General features: G+C 32.8%; 2 protein-coding genes across 2 annotated transcripts; one reads left to right on the forward strand and one right to left on the reverse strand.

The window, feature by feature from the left end:
- Positions 1–10864: 10864 nt before the first annotated feature.
- LOC112001716 (cyclin-U4-1) lies at positions 10865–12944 on the reverse strand. The gene is made up of 2 exons (XM_024033894.2): positions 12541–12944; positions 10865–11325 (listed from the first exon to the last, which is right to left on the reverse strand). Exons 1-2 carry the CDS (start codon positions 12873–12875, stop codon positions 11049–11051), a joined length of 612 nt encoding a protein of 203 aa, XP_023889662.1. The 5' UTR covers positions 12876–12944; the 3' UTR covers positions 10865–11048.
- Positions 12945–20139: 7195 nt separating this feature from the next.
- LOC112001711 (uncharacterized) lies at positions 20140–26606 on the forward strand. Its single transcript, XM_065771029.1, has 4 exons — positions 20140–21342; positions 25715–25788; positions 26168–26240; positions 26514–26606. The coding sequence occupies exons 1-4, from the start codon at positions 20140–20142 to the stop codon at positions 26604–26606; spliced, it is 1443 nt and encodes a 480-aa protein (XP_065627101.1).
- The last annotated feature ends 745 nt before the right edge of the window (positions 26607–27351 follow it).

Genomic DNA, 27351 nt, shown 5'->3' on the forward strand with positions numbered 1-27351 from the left:
CCGGATTAAAAGATATGAATTTTTCAAGGGAAGATGTTCAGAATTTTCAGCTTTGCGTCACCTCCCTTCTGTGCGTGATATCTCGACAACCGTAGTTCCAAACTGAATGAGTCCAAAAGCATTGGAAACTAGACATCCAGATATTTCTGTGCATATAAAATTCGAAGAAAGCAAAACTCGGAATGGCCTCTAAACAGCCACACAAAAATCGGACCAGAAATTTTAAAAAAAAAATGCTGATAAGGAAAATGATGTGGCGGATAACGATGGAGCTGGGGTACACCAATGCTAGCCGCCCCTTCAAAGGGGCAGCTAGCACTAGTATACTATTATGCTTGTTCTGCCCTTCTTTTTGAGGCTAATGATTTCTTTTTTGATGAACGAAAAATTGGGTTGGGGAACAGAGTTGGCGTCCTGAGCAGATATATAATATACTAACATATATATGAGTGAGTACTTGTTTTGCCGATAGATTTTTTGAAATCTTTACAATCAGATCTTGAAGTCTCTGTTAGATTTCATGAATTTTGACTTGTAGAAACTCAAGCCTTAGATTTCTTTTTTGTTAGGTTGTAAGTGATGATTTAAAGAGCAGTTGATGATTCCTCAAACTCCATGAGTTGTTCTCAGGATAGGATAATATTCTCCGTCCAATATAGGAGTCCGTATTATTCTTGGGCCATTTCCAAAATTTAATTTGTAAGAGAAGATACTGTTTCTGGCCTCCTTTGTCATAAATTGTTGGTAAAGACTGTTGTCTCATATTGATCGACATTGTTAGCAAGCTGCCTTGGCTAAGTTTTAAAGCTTTGATTGGTTGGCGGTATTCAGTGCTAAACTATCTTAGTTTTTGATTATTCAAAAATTACATTTTGATGCTCTCTTAAATAATGAAGATATGTAGAAAGGAAACTGATGGGAATACTACATAGCTACACTTTGTGGTCCAAGGGATTATTAGAACTGAAGGTACAGGTACTTATTCTACCAGTGAGAAATGAGAATGTTGAAGACAAAGTGGGAAAGTAGAGACCTCAGCAATGTCAAAGAAACAGCATAAATGGACTCAGGTGTGTTGAACAACTGTGTCAAAGCTTGAAATGTGAGTTGACAACGTAGATTGGCTTTGCAATTTCAGAAGCCATACGTACAGACCAAAATTCTTCAACTAAATGAAACTCTTTTTTTTTTTTAATTAATTTATTTTTTAAATGATTTTATATAGGAATTGAAACTCTACTCATGAAGAGGGTTGAAGAGGAAATTTCTTGAGTCAAGGCCAATAATCTATTTATGAGTTCCAGTTTGCTCAACTGGTAAAGTTCCAGATAGTTGAATAAGAGATCTGAAATTCAATTCTCGTCTATATCAAAAACTGATTGGCGACTTAGTCTAATAATAAAAAACTATTGTCAGGAGTGGACGTCATAGGTTGAAGCTCTCTAAAAAAAAGAAGTCTATAATCTACTTTGGTCCACTTTAGTCCCCTCAGTCCATTCGTCCGATTCAGTCTATTTAAATTTACTTCACTTCATTCGATCTATTCAGTATAATTTGGTCCACTTCAATCCATTTCAGTCCAATTCTATATATTTGGTCCATTTCAGTCCACCTCGGTCCAGTTCAGTCTATTCGGCCCAGTTCGGACTAATTCGGTCTAGTTCGGACCAATTTAGTCTAGTTCCGCACATTCGGTCCAGCTGGGTCTATTTGGTCCACTTTCGTCCATTACTCTCTCTCTCTCTCTCTTTCTCTCTCTCTCTCTAAACACAAAATTTTCTCAAGTTTGAAAATCAAACAATTGAAAAATGCTTCACAAATATAATTTTGTATTAATCAAATGGTGAACACAATACTCTGTTTTAATTATATTACAAAAGAGTAATTTCCTGATTATATTTTCTTTGTAATCTTAACTCGAACGCAAAATCTTCTTCACTTTGAAGGGAAGGTGGATCGAATAGTCTTCACAACAAATTTTTGGCTTTGGGCTTGTTAGAAATTTGTTGTTCTTCAAGTCTTTCAAATGTTCTCCAAGTTCTTCAAAGATTCTTGAAATTTGGGTTGAAATTCTTTAGTGCCTTAAAGGCTTGATTCATTGAAGTTCAATGACTTAGAACTTTTGAATTTTATGGAGGCTCTTAAGTTTGGTTCCAATAGAACTTTAAGTCCTGGAAGAATTATTCAAGTGAACTTCTTTGAATGTTCTTCGTTCGTTCTTGAGGCAGAATTTCTCAAGAGTTTTGGCTTCTTGAAAACTTGGTGGAAAATGAGAGTGGAGTGTCCTCTATTTATAGTGGTTCCAGAGGATAAGTCCCACTTTGAATTGATATCTTTGAAGATAAATAGTAGACTTTGATTGGCCTAAATTTTACTTATAAATACTTATCTCTATATATCTATTGTGATCAATATTCTATTTTGATAAAGGTAATAATCAATAAAGAGTCCTACCATAATTTGTTACTAGTAAATAATTATCTCTATTTTATTTAGTTATTTTAATAAAAAAAATAGTTATCCATCAATTTTGAATAGGAAATTTATCTTTATCTTGTGGGCATTGGGTAATTTTAATATGTCAATGTAATGTCAATTTGGATGACTCATGTCGCATTTGATTTAATTAATTTAATGACACATAAATTTGGAATTTGTCACTAAATTTTAACATAGTATATTATAATTGGCTCAATTAATTTTTGATTCCTATAAATGCCCTCTCCGAACTTAGGTATGTCTACAGTTCTAAGCGTAGAAACTAGACAAGACCCACAACTTTTTGATGCTATTGTTTTCAGCACCCTTCATATATACATACCTTTTTATACCATATCACAATGATCTCACAAGGTTGATTTGTTGCCCAAGCCACGTTCATATCCCTTGGCCGAGGTATATAGGGGTGGCAAAATAAGCCCAAACTCATTTGCCCACCTAAATCCACCCACTCTAATTGAACCCAAATCCACCAAATTATTAGTTGGGTTAAATGGGCATCAACCCAATTAGACCCAGTGATTATTGGATTTTAACTAAAAACCCAATAAGACCCATTTAACCCAAAAACAATTTACCCAAATTCAACCTTGCCCTTCCTAAAAAATAATAATAATAATAATAATAAATTAAAAAAAAAAAAAAAAAAAAAAAAAAAAAAAAAAAAAAAAGAAAAAGAAAAAGAAGAAGAAGAATGAATACTTATGCATATTGGCAGTATCTGAGAGGATTACTAAAGAATCATAATCATATCACTTAACTTTTTAATATCTTTGTTGTTGATGTGCTACTACTTTAAAGAAGTGAGAATGAGAATTTGTATTGTGCATGAAGATCTATAGAATAGATGGGGTTTGATGGAAGGTTGAATAATCAAAACACTTTGAAATGCATATCATTTATGCCAATGGTGTGAGATCATAAACATTTTCATGCATGATAGCTTAGTGATTGACTTTGTGTGGATGGTAGAAAAGATTCACGTCTAAGATAGATGTGAAAGCATTTTGTTTAACTCTTTGCTTTCTCTTTGCCCATTAAATAATAGGTTTAGGGATATAAAACTTTTTAAAAATATTTAATTCCTATTTTGCAGATTTTAATATTGAAGTTAGAACAAGAGCTGCACTTATCAAGTTAAAAACGGATTAAGAGCTTCATATTGGGAAATAAATTCAATTCCAGGTTTTTACATTTCATGTTAAGTGTGTGCTCAATGCTTGATATATTCTTTTTCTTATTTGACATGGCAAATCTTCAGATGATGATTTTCAAACCACATGATCATATCTTTTGATTTTCATGATGGGAATGATGGACTGTATAACTTAAAGTTTTTGGTGTTATCTTTAATGTGAATTACTAAATTCAACTGTGGATTAGTGAAATTAAATAATATGATTTTCATTTTGTTAAGTGGACATTTTCATGTGGAGGTCTTTGTTATTGTCAAGGAAGNGTAAATGAGTTTTATATACCCAACTTAATTATGTCCACCTAAACCACTATTTGACACCCCTAGAGTAATATCAAGACTCAAAAAGTTCAAATGTTATTCATAGAGTTTAGGACTGGATTTCGGATAAGTGTCTTTCACCCCCTTCAATTCTTCACTCTAAGCAGGATACTAACTTGTAATGCTTCATAGAATAATAAAGACTCCTCATAACAGGTGAACAGCTTGTATTGCTAGGTTCCAAGATCCAAACCATCAGATAAAGGAGTAATCTCCTCGTAATTTCGACTCCTTTTCCTAGCCAAATTGGTCCTTGACTATAACCATGCCAATATGACTCCACGTTAATATTAATAATGGATAGTATTCTTTTGGACAACTTCAATCCGAGGAGGACTTCTTTTGGACTTCTTTTTCCAACTCAAACTTCTTGATATCAACATCCAAAGTCCAAAAATGAATAAGGATTTAAACTCTTTATCTTTCGAAGAGTCCTACTTAAACTCGGAATAACAATAGGCAAATACTAATTACTGAGATGTGTGTACTCCTGAAGCTTTATCCTTACCGCAAAAGACTTCTTCCCCTAGTTAAATTCGTCTCGACTGAATGAGTTCTAGTTGGAATTAAATTTTCTTTAACCAGCCCTATAAAAGGATAGTCACAGCCGCAAAGAACTGAATTCGCAGTCTCTCTGGTGTAGTGCGTGAGTGTAGAAAGATCTCAGTACAAAATTTTCTTTTCTTTTTTTCTCAATCAGGTAACAGAATGATCTTCTATTCTCATAATTTTACGTTCATGTTTCTTTTCTTCTCTTTTGTTTGCTTTTCATTGTCACTCTTTTTTTTCATCTTCAGAACGTGGCATATCACAAAGCGCTAGAGATACTCTTCTTGCTATGCACATATTCCTTTTCTTCTTCAAAGGTTCTTTCTCTCTTCAAGTATGAGACAATTATCTTTTTCACTTTATCTTGATTTTGCTTTCTATGCATGTTTTTTTTTTTTTTTTTGGGGTTCAATATGGCATGAACAGTTCTTCTGGACCCTTCTAATACATACGGATATATGAGATTCAGTTAGATTGGTTGATTATCTTCCTTTTGTTCCTTTTCCTTTTTTATGAGTCTAATTTATTCTTTGCCACAACAACCCCCACCCCCCCCCCCCCCCCCCCCCCACCCCCCCCCCCCCCCCCCTTCCTTTTGTGCAGCCACGGGTCCTCTTAGAATAATTTAGCCTCAAATTTTGCAAGAGTTCCATCACCCAAATCTTTGGAGGTATTGTGCAAAAGCTTTCTTATTTGTGAATTTCTTTTCTTACATGTCTATTTATTATTATTATTATTATTATTTTGTATTGTTTTGCGTTGGGTTAGAAAATGTCATATGGTGATTTATTGGCACTTGTCCATGAAAAGATGTGCATTCTTTGGCATCTTGCATTGGAGCTCTACCGACGCAATTATCTTGAAGACGAAGATCTTGCAAGAGTTTATTTTGTCCCCCAAGCCAAGTGGTCTGCCAATGCAACGATCAAGACGATCTTGAAGATGAAGATTGTCTATGAAGGACGTGCATTCATTGGCATATTGCATTGGAGCTTTACCGATGCAACGATCTTAAAGATGAAGATAGTCCATGCAAGGATGCATATTCATTGTCATCTTGTATTGAATCTCTACCAATGCAACGCTCTTGAATATGAAGACGATTTTGAAGATGAAGACAATCTTGAAGATAAAGATTGTCCATGCATGATCTTGATGATGAAGACACTCTTGAAGATGAAGACGATCTTGAAGATAAAGACTGTCTTGAAAATGTAGATTGTACGGGAAAGCACGCATCCAAACAACTAATTGTTGGAGAAGAATGAACAATCTTGTTTAGTCTTTGATAGAGACTAGCTAGAACTGGTATGGCTTGCAATCTTGAAGGTTCTAGGGAGAATTGTATTGAGATCTTCACTTGGCAAAACAAATGTGTAGAGCCAACAAGATAGTAATGCAGCTAAGTAGGTCTCTTCCCATAGTTCATCTTCAATCTTGAGTTTGCCAAAAGGAAGTTTCCCCTATTTGGACCAACCTTTAACTTTATTAAATAAACCATTAGGACTATGATTCTTGACAGGACGACTCAACCTCTTTGTCCTTCGAGCATGTGGTTTTGAATGTTTTTATTCACATTTACACCAAAAGCCGACCATTCACTCACCAAAACACACAAATCTAGTTCCCTTCTAGTATTAAGGTAATGAAAAGCCGCAAATAGGTGTTCATAGCTCTTTGGGATGAACCTCTATTTCCCATCATTTCCTGTCAATTCCTCACAACAAGGATGGCTTTATCATAAAGAGGACCAACGATAGGGAGCCTGCCAAGTCGATACAAATCCCAAAGAGAGATAGACATCTCGCCTAGTGATGTGTGAAGGGTGTTGATGTGTGGGCACCATGCTTCACAAAATGTTCGCATTACATCAGCATTTTGATCATATGTATAGAGAGATGCTAAAATTGTGTCATAGAGATAAGCCTTGATAGAATTTCCCTTGCTTCTAAAAAGGACATCCTCAAGCCATTCCCAATATAAAGGTATGTAACTATACTCTCCATGGATCTTGGAAAGAGCGCCCCAACGCGCTCTACCTGAAATAATACGACGACCATGCTTTACAAGAATTCTTCTTTGGAGTAACGTTAATTAATGACTCTTGGTCGCCATATTATTTCAGGCAAAACGTGTTGGGATGCTCTTTTCAAGATCAATGGAGAGAGTGTAGTTAACTACTTTTATATTGGGAATGGCTTGAAGATGTCCTTTTTAGAAGCAAGGGGACTCTTATCAAGACTTATATCTATGATGCAGTTTTAGCATCTCTTTATACATATGATTGAAGAGTTGATATAATGCGATCATTTTGTGAAGCATGGTGCCCACATACCAACACCCTTTGCACATCACTAGGCGAGATGTATATCTCTCTTTGGAATTTGTATCGACTTGGCAGCTCCCTATCTTTGGTCCTCTTTATGACAAAGTCATCCCTTGCTGTGAGGAATTGATAGGAAATGATGGGGAACAGAGGTTCATCCTAAAGCATTGTGAGCACTTATTTGCAGCTTTTCATTACCTTAATACTAGAAAGGAAGGGGATTCGTGTGTTTTGGTGAGTGATTGGGTCGGCTTTTTGTGTAGAAGTGAACAAAATTATTCAAAACCACATGCTCAGAGGACAAAGTGATTAAGTCATCCTATCAAAACTCATAATCTTGATGGTTTATATAATAAAGTACAATGTTGGTCCAAATATGGGAAACGTCCTTTTGTCAAATTCAAGATTGAATATGAACTATGGGAAGAGATGAACTATGGGAAGAGACCTACTTAGCCACATTACTATCTTGTTGGCTCTTCAAGTTTGTTTTGCCAAGTGAAGATCTCAATACATTTCGCCTTGGAACCTTCAAGATTGCAAGCTTCATGGCAGCAAGTTGCCCTGTTAGTCTAGCTAGTCTCTATTGAGGACTAAACAAGATTGTTCATTCTTTTCCAACAATTAGTCCTTGGGTGCATGGTTCAAAAGATGTGACAAGTTGATGAAGAGGAGATGAGAGGTAGAGATGGTCCCACTAGGCATGCCAAAACTTTGTAAACACAAAATTTTCTCAAAGTTTGAAAATCAAACAATTGAAAAGTATTTCACAAGTATAATTTTGTATTAATCAAATAATGAGTACAATTCTCTGTTTTGACTCTTTTACAAAATAGTGATCCTCTGATTCTATCTTCTTTGTAATCTTGACTCAAATGCGAAATCTTCTTCACTTTGAGGGGAAGGTGAATCGAACGGTCTTCATAATGAATCTCTGGCTTTAAGCTTGTTAAGGATTTGTTGTTCTTCAAGTCTTTCAAATGTTCTTCAAGTTCTTCGAAGATTTTTCGATTCTGAGTTGAAATTCTTCAATGCTTTAGAAGCTTGATCTATTGAATTTCAACAATTTAGAACTTTTGAAGCTTATGGAGGCTCTTGCGCTTGATTTTAATAGAACTTCAAGTCTTGGAAGAACAATTTAAGTGAATTTCTCTGAATGTTCTTCATTTGTTCTTGAGGCAGAATTTCTCTAGAGCATTGGCTTCTTGAAAACTTGGTGGAAAATGAGAGTGGGGTGTCCTTTATTTATAGTGGTTTCAGAGGATTAGTCTCACTTTGAATTGATCTTTTTGAAGATAAGTAGAAGACTTTGATTGGCCCAAATTTAATTTATTAGATACTTATCTCTATTTATCTATTGTGATAAATATTCTATTTTGACAAAGATAATAATCAACAAGAAGTCCTACCATAATTTGTTACTTGTAGGTAATTATCTCCATTCTATTTAGTTATTTTAATATAGATTATTATCTATCAATTTTGAATAGGAAATTTATCTTTTTCTTGTGAGCCAAATGACATGTGGCAAATTTTAATATGCCAATGTGATGTCAATTTGGATGACAAATGTCATCATTTGATTTAATTAATTTAATGACACATAAATTTTGAATTTGTTACTAAATTTTGACATGGCATATAGTAATTGGCCCAATTAATTTTTTGCCTCCTACACACTCTCTCTCAATACATAAAGGTTTTTTTTTTTTTTCCCAAAACAATACATAAATTTTAAGTGGTGCTAGGAATACTACAAATTTTAAGACTAAAATACAAATTGTACCCTCTAAGTTTGACTGAAATTTTAAGTCCTCTAACTTTACTTTAGTTTGATTGATTCATCTAATTTTCTAATTCAAACATTTTATCCAATTTCATTAAAAAAAATATTCCATTAAAAAAATATTTTTCTCACATGAAAAAAAATCTGTAAAATTAAAAAAATATTTTATAAATTTTTTGTACAAGAATTTTTTTTTTCAAAATATCTTTTTTATTAGTTAATTGCATACTTAACAAAATTTCTTTTAGCAGAATTTGATGAAAGTTCTAAATTGAATAAATTTAAAACTTAGATGACTCAATTGAATAAAAGTAAAGTTAAATAATTTAATCAAAAGATTTTATCAACTTTTAAAATCCAAATAAAAATAAGTAGTTAAGAAGTTTATTTTGAGTGCATACAGTCAAATGTTGGACATTGACTATTTACTAAGATAGAAGGGCAAGCTGTGAGAAGGGTTTATCTATTTTGAAGTTTTGGCATCAAAGACAAAGATATAATATTCCTTTCACTAAAGTTTACAGTCGAAGATGAAAATTTGGGAATGAAAAATTCAAAAACAAACCTCTTTTTACTCAATCCAACACAAATAGTTAAGATAGGTTCATCTTTTTTAGATCAGATTCCCACACATTTTCAAACATATCATAAAGTTTTAATGTTGCTTATGATGCTTATGTCGGAATTTATTTGATCAATTACCAATAAAAGCAATTTTTCTGAGGATTTTTTTGTAATGATTTCGCGGGCATTTAGATAAAGATATTTGCCTGAAGAGTTTACTATTTTGAGTGGGCCTATAAAGCCAACCCCAATGAGGTCCTTGTTTAGCAATGACCAAAAAGAAGAAAATCTATAGGGAAAAAAAAAAAAAGTATAATTCCTAATAGGTTTATTAATTTAAGGATTATAGGTTCAAACTTCAAAGTAGATTTACAAAAGGAAAAGATGGTGATCTGATCCAGTCTCTGTATGGACTTTACATGGAAAAAAGAAAGGTATAAATCCAGTGTCATATGTTACCTAATTTGTGATTGTCAGGGTGGTATGTGCATTTGACCAATGAGTTTTAAATCAAATGCATTTTTTTTTTTTAATTTAATTATTACAAGTAGGATGAAAAAAAATTCAAACCTTAATTCTCTTTATAAAAAGATTAGGCAGCGCTATTGAGTTGTAAAGCTATTCACATATAACATTTCTTTCTAAAATAAGTAAAACGTGGAGGTAAGATCATATGTTCAAGATCCATGAATATGTTGCTTTTTTTTTTTTTTGGGAGGGGGGGGGGGGGGNTCACTCCATCCTATAAAAACGATAACTTAAAAAAAAAAATATATATATATATATATATATTCTAAAACATATGAAAATTTTCAATAGAGAAAGTTCAATTTCCTATATTATCCTTAGCTTTTATAAAAATGAAAAAATAAAAAGAAAAGAAAATTCTATAAAAAAGTTGTATCACTATTACTATATAAAATGATATTTTAGAAGGATCACTATTATATATATATATATATGTATATATATATATATATATAAAGAGAGGGGAAAAAAAAGTGTGCATTGTAGAATTCATCTTTAAAAAATGAAGGCTCTTTTTCAAAAGATCATGAGTTTAGTGAAAGGGCTTTTTTCCCATGGCATTTCTGTCTTTTAGGATTTGGGCCTGGAATTGATGCGCCAGCCCAAAACTTGGCGTAGTTTGATAGAAACTTTGGGTCAAATTATAAAGGTCCAGATAGGCAAGGCCAATCCAAGTTTACCAGTCTCTATCTCTCTCTCTCTCTCTCTCTCTCTCCTAGCTGTCCATGATTACACATGCTCTTTGTTCCCTTTTCAAGAATCTGTACAACTGTGAAACAGAACAAACTGTCTTCACTACAAAAAATATATAACCCCAACAAAATAGTCCTCTTTGCGTACATTACTGTCGTTCTCATCCCATGACCCACCCATAACACCAAACTAGCTTCTACACTCACCACTCACCACTCACCACACATTTTTCCTACACAAAATCCAAGTTGTCTCCAAGTATAAGCCTATTATTTATGCCTCCTCTGAAACTTAAGAGTGACAACCCAAAAAGTAGGAGAATCCTAGCGTAGATAAGAGCAAGTATCCACCACATAACAATTTTAAAAAAATTTAATGACCCTTGAGACTTTGATAGCCAGACTGTAAAGAAGAAACTCCCATATGTACATTCCAAAATAACTTCAATTCCAAAGTCCAATAAAGGTAAGACCAAAAAACATCAAAAGCAAGTTTGGTACACAAATATCATAAGCTTAATGAGATAGAGGACAATGTTACTACTTCTATATCTAACTGCATTTTTGAGATGTGCATTAAAAGCTTAATTACACAGCTAATTGTTGCTGTTGATGAGAGGGCTCATCCTCATTGAAGCACAAATGGAGTTTGAGTGATTTTCCTAGATTTATAGATGACTCTGCTAGATTAAGAGGTGGTTGTTGCATCATCATCTCTCTTTGGAGGTAGGAGCAGTAGATGTGGAAGGTGTTGGGGGTCACATTTAATCTGAAGCCCAAACCAAATAGGAAATCTACTTCAAGAAAGTTCATTTCTATTGTGCTGATTCCTCCAACTTTTGCATAGTATGCATTGTTGTAGTAACTGAAAATTTCAAACCATAAACAAAAAACAGAACATTAGGACATGATTGTGGAAGAAAATATCCAGTTACATAATTACCAAAATGAATTTTGCAGTATAGGCATTTAAATTAAGTGAAAATAGGAAACTAAGCAAGGCCAATTTTTTTTTTTTAATATATATATATATATATTGGTTCATTGACCTCAAATCAAATTATTTATATAACTTCGCTGGAATCACATGCTTCTTGGCTGGCAATATGTAAAAGATCCAGGGTTTCACATGGCTGTACCCATTTGTATCTACACGTGGAAGCATTAATCTTCGACAAAGAATGTCCAGTGATTGTGATTTTACAAAAAAAGTGAATACAACCTTTGCAGGATATAGAAAACCAAAATTCAATATCAGAGACTTTTCAGAGTTTCAATTATTTGCAAAGAAAAACATTCAAATACAGCAAACCCAGAAAAGAAAACAGCAAGCTACAATTCTAGCATCAGGTCAAACAGATAAAGGAAATGCTGAATTTCACAATTTTATACCTCTATGAAACATGCTCTAAAACTAGCTAGTAGAACCTATATTAACAAAAAAAAAAAAACTTGAAAGCCAAATAAGAAAAGGCAAGATTTTTTTTTTTTAAAATATATATATATATATATATATTGGTTCATTGACCTCAAATCAAATTATTTATATAACTTCGCTGGAATCACATGCTTCTTGGCTGGCAATATTAAAAGATCCAGGGTTTCACATGGCTATACCCATTTGTATCTACACGTGGAAGCATTAATCTTCGACAAAGAATGCCCAGTGATTGTGATTTTACAAAAAAAGTGAATACAACCTTTGCAGGATATAGAAAACCAAAATTTAATATCAGAGACTTTTCAGAGTTTCAATTATTTGCAAAGAAAAACATTCAAATACAGCAAACCCAGAAAAGAAAACAGCAAGCTACAATTCTAGCATCAGGTCAAACAGATAAAGGAAATGCTGAATTTCACAATTTTATACCTCTATGAAACATGCTCTAAAACTAGTTAGTAGAACCTATATTAACAAAAAAAAACAAACTTGAAAGCCAAATAAGAAAAGGCAAGAATTTAAAGTTGTCACTTCATTTCAAACGTTAAGTTACATACAATATTAAGTTTCAAGAAAATTAAAAGCAAGGAATTGAAATTCTGCATCCAATATTATTGACTTCAAAACTATAACACTTACATATCATCCATGAATTTTGCAGCCACCATGACACTTGTGATTAGTAGACGATGAACGTTGAAGGAATTGACGGGCAAAGCGGGTTGGCTTTGAGAAAATCGATCAAGATAAACATATGCAACAATGTAACAGGAAGGGCTACAATTTGCATACTTGAAAATTCTCTCTAGGTAGCTTTGAATTGAGATGGTTGGTCGAGATAAGCCATGAAAGACAGAGATTTTCTGGGGCTGGAATTGACGGTTGAGATCGTTCGAATCGGCCACTTTTTGGAGAAGAGAAGAGAGAAAAGTTATGAGCTTTGGCATCAGATTTGGGTTCTCTAACTCAGCCATTGTTTTGCAACTTTTAGTGCTCTCTGTGTTTGAATTTTGATGTTGAATAATTTGGGCTATAAAAGGTTTATTAGCACTAGTCTATATATAAAAATAAAAATAAAAAACAGGTACAGTGGTCGTTAATTGGTTGGTATTTTGATTGACCAAAACACCCTCATAAATTTAAATAATGACCGACAAGTCTCTTTTAGTGGGTTTGAGTTCTTTTTTGATTAAAAGTTTGTGATTTTGAGTTGGGTAATCATTGTTATTATTATTATTAATTTCAAAAACTCAACTTGTGAAAGAGGGAACATAGGTGGAACAATGTGGATCAGTGTCTTTTTGTTGATAAAAATTTGGGGTTTTCTGGCGATTTATTGTAACATTATGGTGATGGTGGCATGCCATACCCATCATGTGATTACATGTGGGAAATTTGTGATTTTAATTGAAGGGGCCACTTTTTGGGAGATCTAGCATGTGTTTTGATTCCAAAAAATTGGGTGACATAACATGGATTTGCTATGTTGATTTATAGCATTGGTATATGCTGCTATTGTTCCAAGCATACAGAAAAAACAATGAATTTAAGAGTACTGATGGGTTGAATTTAAGTTCGAGACATCTAATTAAGGATTATTAACAACAAGCTTGACTAATAAAGTTTGGATAGGAAAGAATGGTAATCTGAGGAATAATCCAGCTTGTTAGAAGTTGTAAATGAACAACTGTGACTGCATAGATTTGTCTAAAATTTAAGAGCAAACAAAATCAGATCTAGAATTTCAAGTAGAATTTAGTGCTCTCTGTGTTTGAATTTTGATGTTGAATAATTTGGGCTATAAAAGGTTTATTAGCACTAGTCTATATATAAAAATAAAAATAAAAAACAGGTACAGTGGTCGTTAATTGGTTGGCATTTTGATTGACCAAAACACCCTCATAAATTTAAATAATGACCGACAAGTCTCTTTTAGTGGGTTTGAGTTCTTTTTTGATTAAAAGTTTGTGATTTTGAGTTGGGTAATCATTGTTATTATTATTATTAATTTCAAAAACTCAACTTGTGAAAGAGGGAACATAGGTGGAACAATGTGGATCAGTGTCTTTTTGTTGATAAAAATTTGGGGTTTTCTGGCGATTTATTGTAACATTATGGTGATGGTGGCATGCCATACCCATCATGTGATTACATGTGGGAAATTTGTGATTTTAATTGAAGGGGCCACTTTTTGGGAGATCTAGCATGTGTTTTGATTCCAAAAAATTGGGTGACATAACATGGATTTGCTATGTTGATTTATAGCATTGGTATATGCTGCTATTGTTCCAAGCATACAGAAAAAACAATGAATTTAAGAGTACTGATGGGTTGAATTTAAGTTCGAGACATCTAATTAAGGATTATTAACAACAAGCTTGACTAATAAAGTTTGGATAGGAAAGAATGGTAATCTGAGGAATAATCCAGCTTGTTAGAAGTTGTAAATGAACAACTGTGACTGCATAGATTTGTCTAAAATTTAAGAGCAAACAAAATCAGATCTAGAATTTCAAGTAGAAGAGTTTTAAATCTACAATATTTTTACAATATTTTAATAATAAATTTTAGGTAATAAGTTATTACTGGTTTTAATCTGAACCCACTACTGAAATTACTTTATTGCCTTCTAATAAGAAAGAGAAATAATCTACTACTTAAAATTTGTTACGAAAAATGTTATGAACATAATAATTCTCTTTCAAATATTATGGACCACTCACCATGCACCTACCTGTAGGCTATTTTGGGCTTGGATTCGGGTTGGATTTTATGAGTTATGGGAGTTTCATTCATGTGTGACTAATTCCCATGAGGAGTAGAAGTACAGTAGAACAAAAGCAATGTGTTCATAATTTTGTTGGACCACTCAAGCCCATTAACTTATATTTATGGAATGAAATTCTGTCACATTATGTGCATCTTGTTTTCAATGAAAGAACTTTTCCAAAGTGTAGCACTCTCTCACAAGTGCTATCAATTATCAAAGTCCTCCATATGGAATAAATGGCATTTTTATATATGAATTGTCTTACTCACGGATAGGAACCTTCACATGTATATAAATAATTTAATCAAGAAAAAGAAAGCACTAGAAAGAAAATATTTTCTCACCACGATCACCATTTTTGCGTGTATAATCAAGATGGTACTAAGAAAGGTACTTATTGTGACGGACCAATGATTTAGGTTTGATCAGTAAAGCCCACTATTTTGGGATCGGAATTCGTGTAAGATTGCTAAAAGAATTTGTGATTACATATTTTGCATTGGGTAACGGTGGGGTATACAAACCTCAGATAGAGGAAAAGTAAAAGAGATGAGGAAAACAAAATATAATTGGTCCAAAACCCATAAGTTTAATCTTTTGGATTAAGTGGTCTTATATGTATTGTGTTAGAAGAAATGTTAGGCCTACAATATTTTTACTACAAATCTTAAGTGGCAGGCTATTGTCGGTGGGATAAAAAAGTGATATCAATGGTAGATACTTATTATAACTAATAACAAATTGCTACTTAGGATTTGTTATGAAAGTGTTGTGGAAGTAGAATTCGTCTTATATTAAGGACTCAATTAGGGTCTCCCTACAGTATTATCTCTCAAACAAGTGGTAACAAGGTCTATGGTGATGTATAGCAAGGTGGTAATATTACCAAGGTCTCTTTCGTAGTTGGATTAAAGGCGAGGTGCATGTATTAGAAGTCCACATTGCATCGAACAAAACATGCCCATAAAACCCACACATGCATATGATCTTGGTAAAGACCCAACAAAATAGTCTTGTCAATATTGGCATATCAAAAAGGATGGTGCATCACCAGATTAATATTTGATAGTTTACACTACCGCACACCATTGGCATGATGGTCACTCTATAAATACAATTTTTTGTAGAATGGGGGGTAAGAGTCGAAGTTCAAGGTTCTAAGAAGGAGATTCACACTCATATATACTTAAATTAAGTTAGAGTAGAATTCTATTTTTCATAAAAATAAATAAATAAATTGACACTTTACTCCTAAGGTTTGTGATTTATATAAGAGATACACCTATATGACCACTCACGTTTTATTAATAATTGTGACATATTATCTAATTAATACACATGGGCTTTTATTTTATTTTTATTTTTGCTGAATAATTAATACATCACACGCACTCTGCACATGCAATGGAGCTCTTTCCTATTTTGAGTTTAATTTAATTTTTCAATTTGAATTTACCTATTGTTAGTGAGATTACACAGAAATGGATTTTTAAGAAACTAAAATTTAGGAATTGAAATGGAGTAAACTACTAGTTTAGTGTGTGCTAGCTTTTAGGAAAAAAAATGTATTAAACGTGCATGAAATATATTTAAATAGAGAGTGTGCTAATTTTTAGGAGAAAAGTTTTTCTTGTAGTTTTTTTTTTTTTGAAATTTTGTTGAATTACAATTTTAACCCTATTTTTTTATTTTTTAAGAATAAGGATTATCTAATTAGATTAGGGGTATCTTAAACATTTTTTGAAATCATAATTAACTTTCTAAATCCTCCTAATATATAGAGATACAAGGTTGGTAACCGCTTTAAAAGATTATATACCTTGAATGGGAATTAAATGTAAATATATATCATTCTAAAAAAAAAAATGTATATATTTAGCAGTTATGGGCAAAAGGAAAGTTAAATGGCACGTGTCAACACTTTAAGGAGATAAATTTATCTCTAGCAAACTTAAGATTAACGGAAAAAGATCTTTAGATCCCTTTGTTAATTATACGAATTAATTAATAATTAATTAATTAATTTAAGCCGGTTATGTGAATACAACTTAAAATAGTTAATTACAACCGCCATGAATACCAAATTTGGAATTTAAAAAAACAAGTACATGAACACACAAATTTGATGAAAATGTGAAAAATTGATGGAGAACACGGCAAAGAAAAAACCACTACAAGTGTACCTCTCCCAAATAATGCAATCAACTATAGGAGAGAAGTTTTACAATGTAGTTCAAACCATTGGCCCTAGTCACTACTCAATAGCTTAATTTACTGAAGTGACCCAACAATATCTCTAGAACTTCTAAATTCTTCATGCATGAATCCTTTTTCACAAACCTCATCTGCTATTAAAATTAGACCCTTTGATTGACCCTAAGGAGTAAGGACTCTTCTTGAAGATTTGAACTCCACAACAGTACATTAGGATTGTAGGTTTTGTGGTTTCAGCTCTTGATCACCGAAAGGTAGCAACTCCGTTGTGGATATCGACTATTGAACTCGTGAGTTGATCAATTTAGGTTTCAGTTTTTCTTCAATGTAATGCACAAAAACAGTCGATCTATGAATGAATGCTCATAAGATGTCTTTTATATTGTATGTAGGGCACGAAACCTAGGTAGCAACTGACTTCAATGAAATCACGTCACATTGTAATTTCAAGATTTTCAATTGATCGAGTAGTAGTCGAACGTAAGTCAATAATCCTTTTTTCATTGATTGAACAGTAAGTGAAAGGTATTGGAAAGTCTAGATTCGACCGATCGAGTATCAATCAAAAGGCAATCCAACTCTTGAATGAAGGACTTCTTATAGCTATATCTTGAACCTTTAAATCTTGAGCATTTGATACCCACTTTTAACTCAATTTAGATTACTATTTCATGAGATTTGTTGACCTAAAACCCAATAATTAATATAGGACAACAGGGGGAGGAGTGAAAGAAGAGAAAGAAGTGACTTTACATTCAAGACGTCATTTTCTTCTTACATGCTATATAACAATGTGTTCTTTCGAAAATTCACTTTCTTTAAAAAAAAAAAAAAAATCAGGTCACCATTGTATTTAGCACGAATTTTACATGCAGCAAATATTAAATGCGATGAGTGAAATACGTTGTTGTTTAAATCACCCATCTGAATTTGCTATTAAGCCGAGATGTCTGTTAATAAAGATGTGGTTCAATGCAAGCTGAGCCTCCAAAACCATAGTATGGAAATGTTAATTTCATGTTTTTAACATAACTAAGTTGAATTTTGTATTAATTTTTTATTGAGTTATACAGCTTAAATATTTTTTAATTTAATTGATAGTTTCTTAATCTTACAATTGGACATCCTGTTCTTTCTAAGCTTAACACGGATGCTAAATCCTTAAAGCAACTGAATGTTAAAATTACATATATGTAACTTAATTAAACCTAATTCATATGTTTATACAATTTTCAAATCATTGCAACCGAATTAAAGATATATACAGGTGGGTTTAGGGTTTTGGTTTTTTGTCCTGATTTTCAAATAAGAACTCAATAAGAGAAGAAACTATCTTAGATCATAGAATATTTATTTGTACCTAGATGGAATTATAGTTGCAAGGAAAAAAGAAATAGTTAAATTATCATCTACAATCAATGTGAACATTATCAACAAGCCATCTTTAAGGGTCTATTTGGATTGAGGGGGGAGGGACTCAATAAGAGAAGAAACTATCTTAGATCATAAAATATTTATTTGTACCTAGATGGAATTATATTTGCAAGGAAAAAAGAAATAGTTAAATTATCATCTGCAATCAATGTGACCATTATCAACAAACCATCTTTAGGGGTCCGTTTGGATTGAGGGGGGAGGGAGGAGGAGTGAAGGGGAGTAAAGTTAACTGAAAATAGGCTGATTTTGGACTAATTTTACTCTACTCTACACTACTCCCTCTCCCTCCCCCTCAATTTAAACGGACCATGTGATTATTGGTAAGTAAAAATTTGATGATATTAGTGATGGACCTGGAAAACCAGTAAGAATTTGCCACTTTAATGGTTTGTAAAAATATTTTAAAATAATTTGTGTTGGTATAGCATTACTCTCCCTCATTTCCTCTCGTTTGAAGCAATCATAATATGAATAATACATGTTATTAATGTGTTTTTTTTAGGGGAATGTTATTAATGTGTTAATTATCATTAAATATCCTTCTCTAATTTATTATATTATTATTAGATGTTAAATGAGTAAGTTGTATCAGAAAAAGTACCATCATTTATTTAGTTATTAAACTAGTAACACATTAGTATAACCATGCAATGCATGGTAAACTACAGAATAAGTTGTGACTTAAGGAATATATGCCTCTATTTTTTTTTTTTCTTTTATAGAAATTACTTTTTTTTTTTAAATTGATCTTAAATTAAGTTAGTGAAAAAAGAGAGGAAAAAAGTCATTATTTTATTATTATTTAAAATTCAATAGTTACAACAGGAGAGAGGAGAATTTAACCTTCGATATTTGACCCATATAACATAATACTTATAGCTTAACCCAACACAAATCCGACACGCAAACACGAATTGCCACCCTTACTATAAGGCTCTTGACTATTGACAAAACTATAATTCTTCTTAAACACATAAGTATTCCATCGAAAAAAATATTGAGATATTTCATGATTGTAATTTGCATAGTGTTAATGATTTGTATGAACTTTGTATCTGTTACTTGTAAGTTTTGTATATAGAAGTAAACTACAATTGCATAGCTGTAGGATAGAATAAATGGTCATGAAACGACTGCCGTTTATAGTCTACAGATAGGTCAGTTAGTTACAAAGCTTATTACATGTGTACAGCAGTCATTGGATGCTTAGTTAGTTATTTTTCTGTTTCTCCCTTTCTTGCCTCTGTTCTCACTATATAAAGAACAGAGTATGCTAAGCTTAATATACGGAATTCATTTCATACAAGTTCAGTGTTATTCAATTCCTTTCTCTCTCAATCTGTTTACACTCCTCCATTGATGAACCTTCGGAGCTTGTGTAAAATCAACATGGTATCAAAGCACGAACTAGTTCAGAGATCATCTCATTCTGGTATTCTCTGATTCTTCATAGTTCAATTGTGTTTTCTTCTTGATTTTTAGTGCTTTTTTCAGATCAACTAGAAATTTGTCTCATTATTTCTGTTGATTCTTGCATTAAAATCATCATCACCTAGGTCTTGATTTCATTAATCTGTTGGAATCTTGATCTTCATTCTTCGGTTCATAATTGAAATTGAAATCTTCAAGTTTTAGGGTTTCATTTTTCCTTCTTCGAATTTAGAGTCTCTTCATTCTTATCTCATTCACAGAATCCATTTCTTGCTTCTTGAAAGATTCTGTAGAAAATCAATTCTTGATTTCCTTGATTTTCATAATCAGTTCTTGATTAGGAACTTTGAGTCTTCATCTTTTCCCTTCGATAATCTGCATATAGTATGACTGAGAGTACAGCTAGTGCTACTGCTCCCACTACACAGCCTTGGGAAAGCACATCTAGTCCTTATTTTCTCTCTAATGGAGATAATCCAGGTATTTCTTTGGTGGTTCAACTTCTCACTGAAGAGAACTATAACACCTGGAGTAGGGTCATTCTCATCTCTTTAGATGCCAAAACGAAATTGGGTTTTGTTGATGGTTCTATCCCTAAACCTCAATCTGATCACCCACATTACACAGCCTGGTGTAAATGCAACAGCACTATACTAGCCTGGTTGTTTAATTCAGTTTCTAAGGAGTTGCAATCAAGCATTGTTTACTTCAAGACTGCCAGGGATGTATGGCTTGACTTACAATACAGGTTTGGGCAAGGGAATGGACCTACAGTTTTTGACTTAAGGAAAGAAATTAGTTCTTTGACACAGGAAGACTTGACCATCAATGCTTACTACACAAAATTCAAGGGACTTTGGGATGAATTTTCGGATTATAGAACATGTACATGTGGTCATCAAGTTGAGGATTGTACTATGTCCTTTCTGATGGGGCTGAATGAGACATATGCTGCTGTCAGAGGCCAAATTCTTCTTCTGGAGCCTTTACCTCCTCTTAGTAAAGTATTCTCTCTTTTGCTTCAAGATGAGAAGCAGAGAAAGGTGGGTGCTAGGAAGAAAATCTTGGTTGATGCCTCATCAGCTTTAGCAGCTTTTGGGTCGAAATCTGGGAACATCAAGAACTTTGTTAAATACAAGAATGGCAAACCTCAGTGTACTCATTGTGGAGCCATGGGACATGTAGTTGATAAATGTTATAAACTACATGGATACCCTCCTGGGTATAAATTCAAGAACAAAGGTAGTCAACCTGGTCAGTTTTTTGCAAACAATGTAACCAATGCTGAAGATCATACTAGTGAACCTGTTGCACTCACCAAGGTTCAATATCAGCAACTGATTGGGCTATTGAACTCCCAATGTCACTTTGGCACTCAAGCACCACCAGAAATGTGTTTGGATAATGCTCACCAAGCTGCCACCATCATTACTCAGCCTTCTCAAACTTCATTGGATTCCCAAGCCCAAAACATTTCAGGTATTTGTTTTTCTCCTTCCCTTGAACATTCAGTTTTTTCTTCTGGTGTCAACACTTCTCACATCAGTCCATCTGACTGGATTCTTGACAGTGGTGCAACAGACCACATGGTACATTCCATCCATTTCTTTACTTCTATCACTTCCTCTGTTCAGATTTCAGTTAAACTTCCTAATGGTGACATGGTTAAAGTCTAAGTAAATATATATTTAAAATGTGTTTTTTTTTTTTTTTTTTTTGGGTCCATTCCTTATTGGAAAAATGCCAAAGCCACAAACTATTTTGCATCCCTTTATTTTTTGCAAACTACTAATATAACATGTGATTATTAGTAAGTAAAAATGTGATATTAGTAGTGGACCCAAAAAATCAGTAAGAATTTGCCACTTTAACAATCTGTAAAAATGTTGCAAAATAGTTTGTGTTAATATATCATTACTCTCCCTCATTTCCTCTCTTTTAAAGCAATCATAATATGAGTAATACATGTTATTAATGTGTTTTTTTTAGGGGAATGTTATTAATATGATAATTATCATTAAATAACCTTCTCAAATTTATTATATTATTATTAGATGTTAAATGAGTAAGTTGTATTAGAAAAAAATACCATTGTTTATCTAGTGATTAAACTAGTAACATATTAGTATAACCATGCAATACATGCTAAACTACATAATAATTTGTGACATAAGGAATATATGCCTCTAATTTTTTTTTTCTTTTATAGAAATTAGGTATAAAAAAAATCTTAAATTAAGTTAGTGACTAAAATAATTAATTCATAAGAAACCTTTCTTGCTAATCAAATGAAACCAAAAAAAAAAACAAACAAAAACAAAAAGTTATTTTTTTTTATTATTTATAATTCGATAGTTACAATAGGGAAGAAGTGAATTTAGCTTTAGATATTTTCGTTGGAAACACTATAAGATGCCAACTAATTGAACTATAAGACTCTTGATTATTGAGAATACTCCAGTTCTTCTTAAATACATATACAAAAAGGATCCTATGAAGTACACATGAGACGGTATACAAATTTTGTAACAAAGTTTATAGGTATCAGGATATAGGATTTCATAACGTTTATTTTCATAGTGGTTTCTGCAATTCTGTTCTTCTGTACGAGGGAGGATTGTCATGGCAATGAGCAAGTGTACCGAAAGTGAGACAAGGTGAGTGATAGGAAGGAAAACTAGGAAGCCGAAGTTGATCATCTTCTTGTACTACAACAACAACAAGAAGTATAACCATAATTCATTCAAATATGATCAAATTGTCATAGCTCCCTTGCCCATCTTGAGTACCGTTTTTCTTTTTCTTGGAAAACTTGAAAGTTAAAATGCACAAGAAAATTCCAAAGAGTTTGACTCCTATATACAATTAGTTTTTTGATCATTTTAATTAAATTAAAGATACCTTAATTTAAAAATCAATTCATCTGAGAAATATATATTTATCAAACAAAAGTTGATTCAAACAAAAAGCCAGTTTCAAAAGTAATGGCGACTCTTCTAGGAAACCTTAGAAGTTGGAACAAAACGGAATTTGGTTAACTCAAGTTTGTAATCAGCCTAGGATCAGAATTTTTATTTTTAAATTACTTAATAGCTTGTGTGTGTTTGTTTCTTAAAAAAAAAAAATTCAAGTTTGCCCTTGTGTTCACTTCTTACCTGAATAGGGCAATGGTGATGTGTGAGGAGTAAATATTTTAAACGGACCAAAAAGATTTTAAGGGGTGATTGATCAAATATAACTATTAAAAAAAATAAAAATAAAAAACCTAATTGATGAGAGTTCCAAGAACCTCTAACATATGGTAAATAGTGTGTCTAGCAAAAGATATAGTTTCAAGAGCTTAGTTATGGGTGTGGAAAATGTGTTAGTAAATATCTACCATTGAACCAATCTCTAACTCCCTCACCTCAAACTCTCTTCCAAACTCTCTTTCCCTTCTTCTTTTCCTTCCCAACAATCTCTCACCCTCAAACCAAACCACAATAGTCCCACTAGTTTCACTCTCTTTGTTACCCAAAACTAAGAAAAACAATCCAAGAAACACACACACACACACACACACACACACAAAAAAAAAACCAACACTTGTCAAAAAACATTAACAACAATTTCGTCTATTTTAATGAAGATGAAGGGAGAAAAATCATATATATAAGAAGTAGCAATTTCACAAGGTGAGCTTTAATTACCCTTCAAGCAACACAGAATCCTAGCCACCAAAGTTGCTTGCTCCTCAGCCACCTCGGTTGCATACTCCTCAGCCACTATCGCTTTCTCCTCCAACTCCTCCACCAACAATCTTACTTGTTCCTTCACAAAATCATGTCCTAACTTGGTTCTTTAGTTCTAGGAATGTTTCAATCTACTCCTCTAAAAATAGTCCCTAGAACTTATCTCCTCTTTCTTTTAGAATCGTTTTGTGCCAATCTTCAACTAATATCTCCCTTTCTAAACTAGCTTTAGAAAACTCCTTCACAAATTTTGCTACTCCCCTCTAATTGATAATGACTTTTCATAATTTGATCTTCAATTTTAAAACACTTTTCAGCTACGCACTTCTTACAATAAACCTGCATTATATTATTAGTTTCCTCCAATATTTCAATAATTTTCCTTACAAAAAACTATAATCATTTGCATTCTATTTTATAAATTTGAAAATTGCATAATATAATGGTTAAATGTAAAAATTGCATGATATAATGGTTAATATAGATACACAAGTTTCATACCTACCCAAGAATGCAAATATCATTTTCAAAAAAAAGAAAAAAAAATGAAAATGTTTGATTTGATAAAATCAAAATGCAAATATCCCTTGGTTACTTTCTTTATGTCTTGATTGTGTGTTTATATATATTTTTTGTTGGACTTATTTAAACGGTTACAAAAGAAACTGCATTTGAGTAAGAGCACCATATTTCAAATTAATTGTTTCTCATATAAATTTTAGAAAATGAAATTAAAATTTCATTATATTTAAATAACTAATGTTCCATTTAACATAATTAATATAACAAATCAAAATAAATGTATTTATCCTATTAGTAATTAACTTAAATAAAAATAGTTTATTATATAAAATTTATAAAAATAATCATATAAATTTCTCTAATATAAATAATTATTATATGTAAGGACCTGTTTTGAACTTGTAGCCCACTATATGGAATGGCTCAAGCCCAAAAAGCTCATAAACAATAAATTTATAGAGAAATGGGTTGGAGAACTGGGCTGTAGTTAATCAAATAAACTTTGGAATTAGTCAGATGATAAGAGAATGAAACGAAATAGGATTATATTGAAGAAAAATTATCCTCGGCAAAGTCCGAGATGTACTGTTTTTTTATATTATCTTCAGACTGGGTTACAAGTTTGGTTCCTGAATGCTATAGTGTTTTTCTTCCTTCTTTTCCGATCCCCTTTCTTTTCTCCCTCTTCTTCCTTTTATACTCTTTCTCCTTTCCGCCACTATCTTCCACATGCATGCCAAATGGTGGATTTTGATACTTGTCCCATCAGCACCTCCTATAAGTTTTCATGTAGTAGCTGTAAGGCTGAAACCCACTATCCAGGCATCACTTCCACATTAATGCGGTTAGAGAGTTAGCTACAGAGCATTTAATACGGAGATAGCAGCTTTTTCCCTGGATACTTTAGGATCCTTCTATATCTTAAGCTTCCATAGTGCTTATCTGCATCAATTAAGTACTTCTGTGACGTTTCTTCGGATAGCAGATCACCTCTACAGGTCACGGCCTCGGTCAACTGAGGTGAATCTTGATCTCGGCACAACCCCTTAAGTCGTCACGATCTAAATTGACTTCTTTGTTTGTTAACATGATCCCTTCTAATAACGTTTACCCCTTCTCGGACACATTTCGTCTTTGGCATGGGCTTTAGGTCCATTATACAGCATGTGTAATGGACCTCCAGGCCCAATACCGCTACATTATATTATATGTATTTAATTCATTGGCTAATCTAACGAACTAATATTTTGATATAAATTCAAACTTATGAATAGTAATGTACGAAGTTGTGCTTAATAGATCTAAACAAAGTGTGAGGTGGCTTTTTTCAGTTATATATATTTTGTGTAGAAACAAAAGAAATGTACTCACCATTAGTGACAAGTATAATTTGAATTCCATTTTGGCTTCCCTAGTTACACATCATGTTTGATGACTTGGAACTGAGACCATCGTTTATGGTCTATCAGGCTTTCAAATTATAAGATTCTTCTTGGTTTCCATATATGACTTCCCATAGTAAACTCCCTGTGAAGCTTACCTTATCTTTCATAACTTGAACAGGCCAAGGATGTTACTGATTTAGGTTCTTTGAAGAAGGCAGCATAAATTTTTGTTCCAGGTAAAAATGCTCTGAATTCTTTTTCCTGTCCACTACCTGAGTCACTTATCTTCCTCTGCTCTTTCTGGTTTTGGTTTTGAATGCTAGTCATGCTGCGTGGCAGGTGGTTCAACTTTATACGCTGCAAGAACTATAAACATAAAGGAAGAGGAAGGTTTCAGGTGAGTTTGTTTTCTGATTTGATGGCAGGCTGTTAGAAAATATTGGTATCTAATACCATCAGAGTAGAGGTTGGGCCTTAAGAGGAAAATTAAACTTTTTGTTATATATGTAATCGTGGAAGAATAAATTCTTGATGTAGCACGAGTTCTATCACCTTTCCACCATACCTACAGTTATGAGCAATAAGAGGATCTATTTTGCTTATATTTTTAATTGGATTACGTTAAGACTCTACTATCCACTTTCTAGCAGTATCTCCATGAATTATAGTGGTCAGGATGTTAAAATATAATCACTACTTCTTGTAAGCCTTTGCATGTAATATTTGGAACTTTTATTTCCTAATGTACGTGTTTGGTGTTCAAATACTTGTTTCAGGACTTATTACTTCTATGAATTTGGTAGAGATGAACAGCATGTAGCATTAATGACTGCTGTTAACAGTGGAAAGGTTTGTTACTATTTCTTTTCAGTGATAGAATGCTTGTTTGTAAAAAAATATAGCCGGTACATACCAGGCTTTTGTGCCTGTGATGGATATTGTAAGAGCCTATTGCCCATTAGTTGATCAACTCATTAGAATTCTACTGAAAGGCCCAAGAACTTTCTGATAAAAAATTAGGATTTTGATTTGCACAAGAAAGCCATGATGCCAGTGATTTTGTTTTCATTTTGGTGTTTAATGATTTCATCAAGTAAACCAATGTCTCCCTTTCATATGTAGGCAATTATTGCTGGAGCAACTGCCCCAAGTTCTAAATGGGAGGATGATGGTGTGAAGCTTCGTTCTTCTGCTATATCACTAACAGCCCTGTAGTCAAACCACCAAAAATTCAAATAGCAGGTTATCTATAGCTATGACTCTCCTAAATTATCCTTTTAAATTTGTTGAGACAAAGAAAATGAATTGTATGCTGTTTATAATTTGTCCATTATTGCCAAATGAATTGCAAAGAAAAGGAGAAGGCTTAGCTTCAATTAATTACCTAGACATCATTGCCATGTTTCAAGTACTTTCTATGTTTATGCAATCATATTACCATTCATCTTTCTGACCGGGAATGGTCATAACCTCAAGCAATTGGTGCTTGCACCAAAATATTTCAGGTCAGTGAACTAAAGTGAGATACTTAAATGATCATGGACTAAGTTTTCAGCATTTGGCTAAGTCTTAGACTCAAGATCTAGCCTTCTATTTTCGGCTGTTGGTATTTTGAGAGCTAAGTTATTGGTTAAACTTAGGCCCTGGGGTTGGGGACCGGTGTTGAGAATGAAACAGAAGGAAAAAAAAAGTTTTAGGACTCATTTTATGTGACGAAGCCACAATGTGACATAACTTGATATGAATTTAACAATTTATTTATAATTTATATATTACTAAAAGCCAAAAGTAGCATTTAATGCTACTGTGCTCACGTTGAGCCATGTCAGTGTCCACGTCATTATCTTTTTTCTTTCCATTTTCTTATAATTATTTTTAATATTTTTTTTATTTCATATTTACATTTCTCCAACATTTCTCCCTCTATACCTTTTCATCTCCCCACTACTTCTCCAACCTT

Source organism: Quercus suber, unplaced genomic scaffold (assembly GCF_002906115.3).
Source record: "Quercus suber isolate HL8 unplaced genomic scaffold, Cork oak 2.0 scaffold_38, whole genome shotgun sequence".
Taxonomy (NCBI): Eukaryota; Viridiplantae; Streptophyta; class Magnoliopsida; order Fagales; family Fagaceae; genus Quercus; species Quercus suber.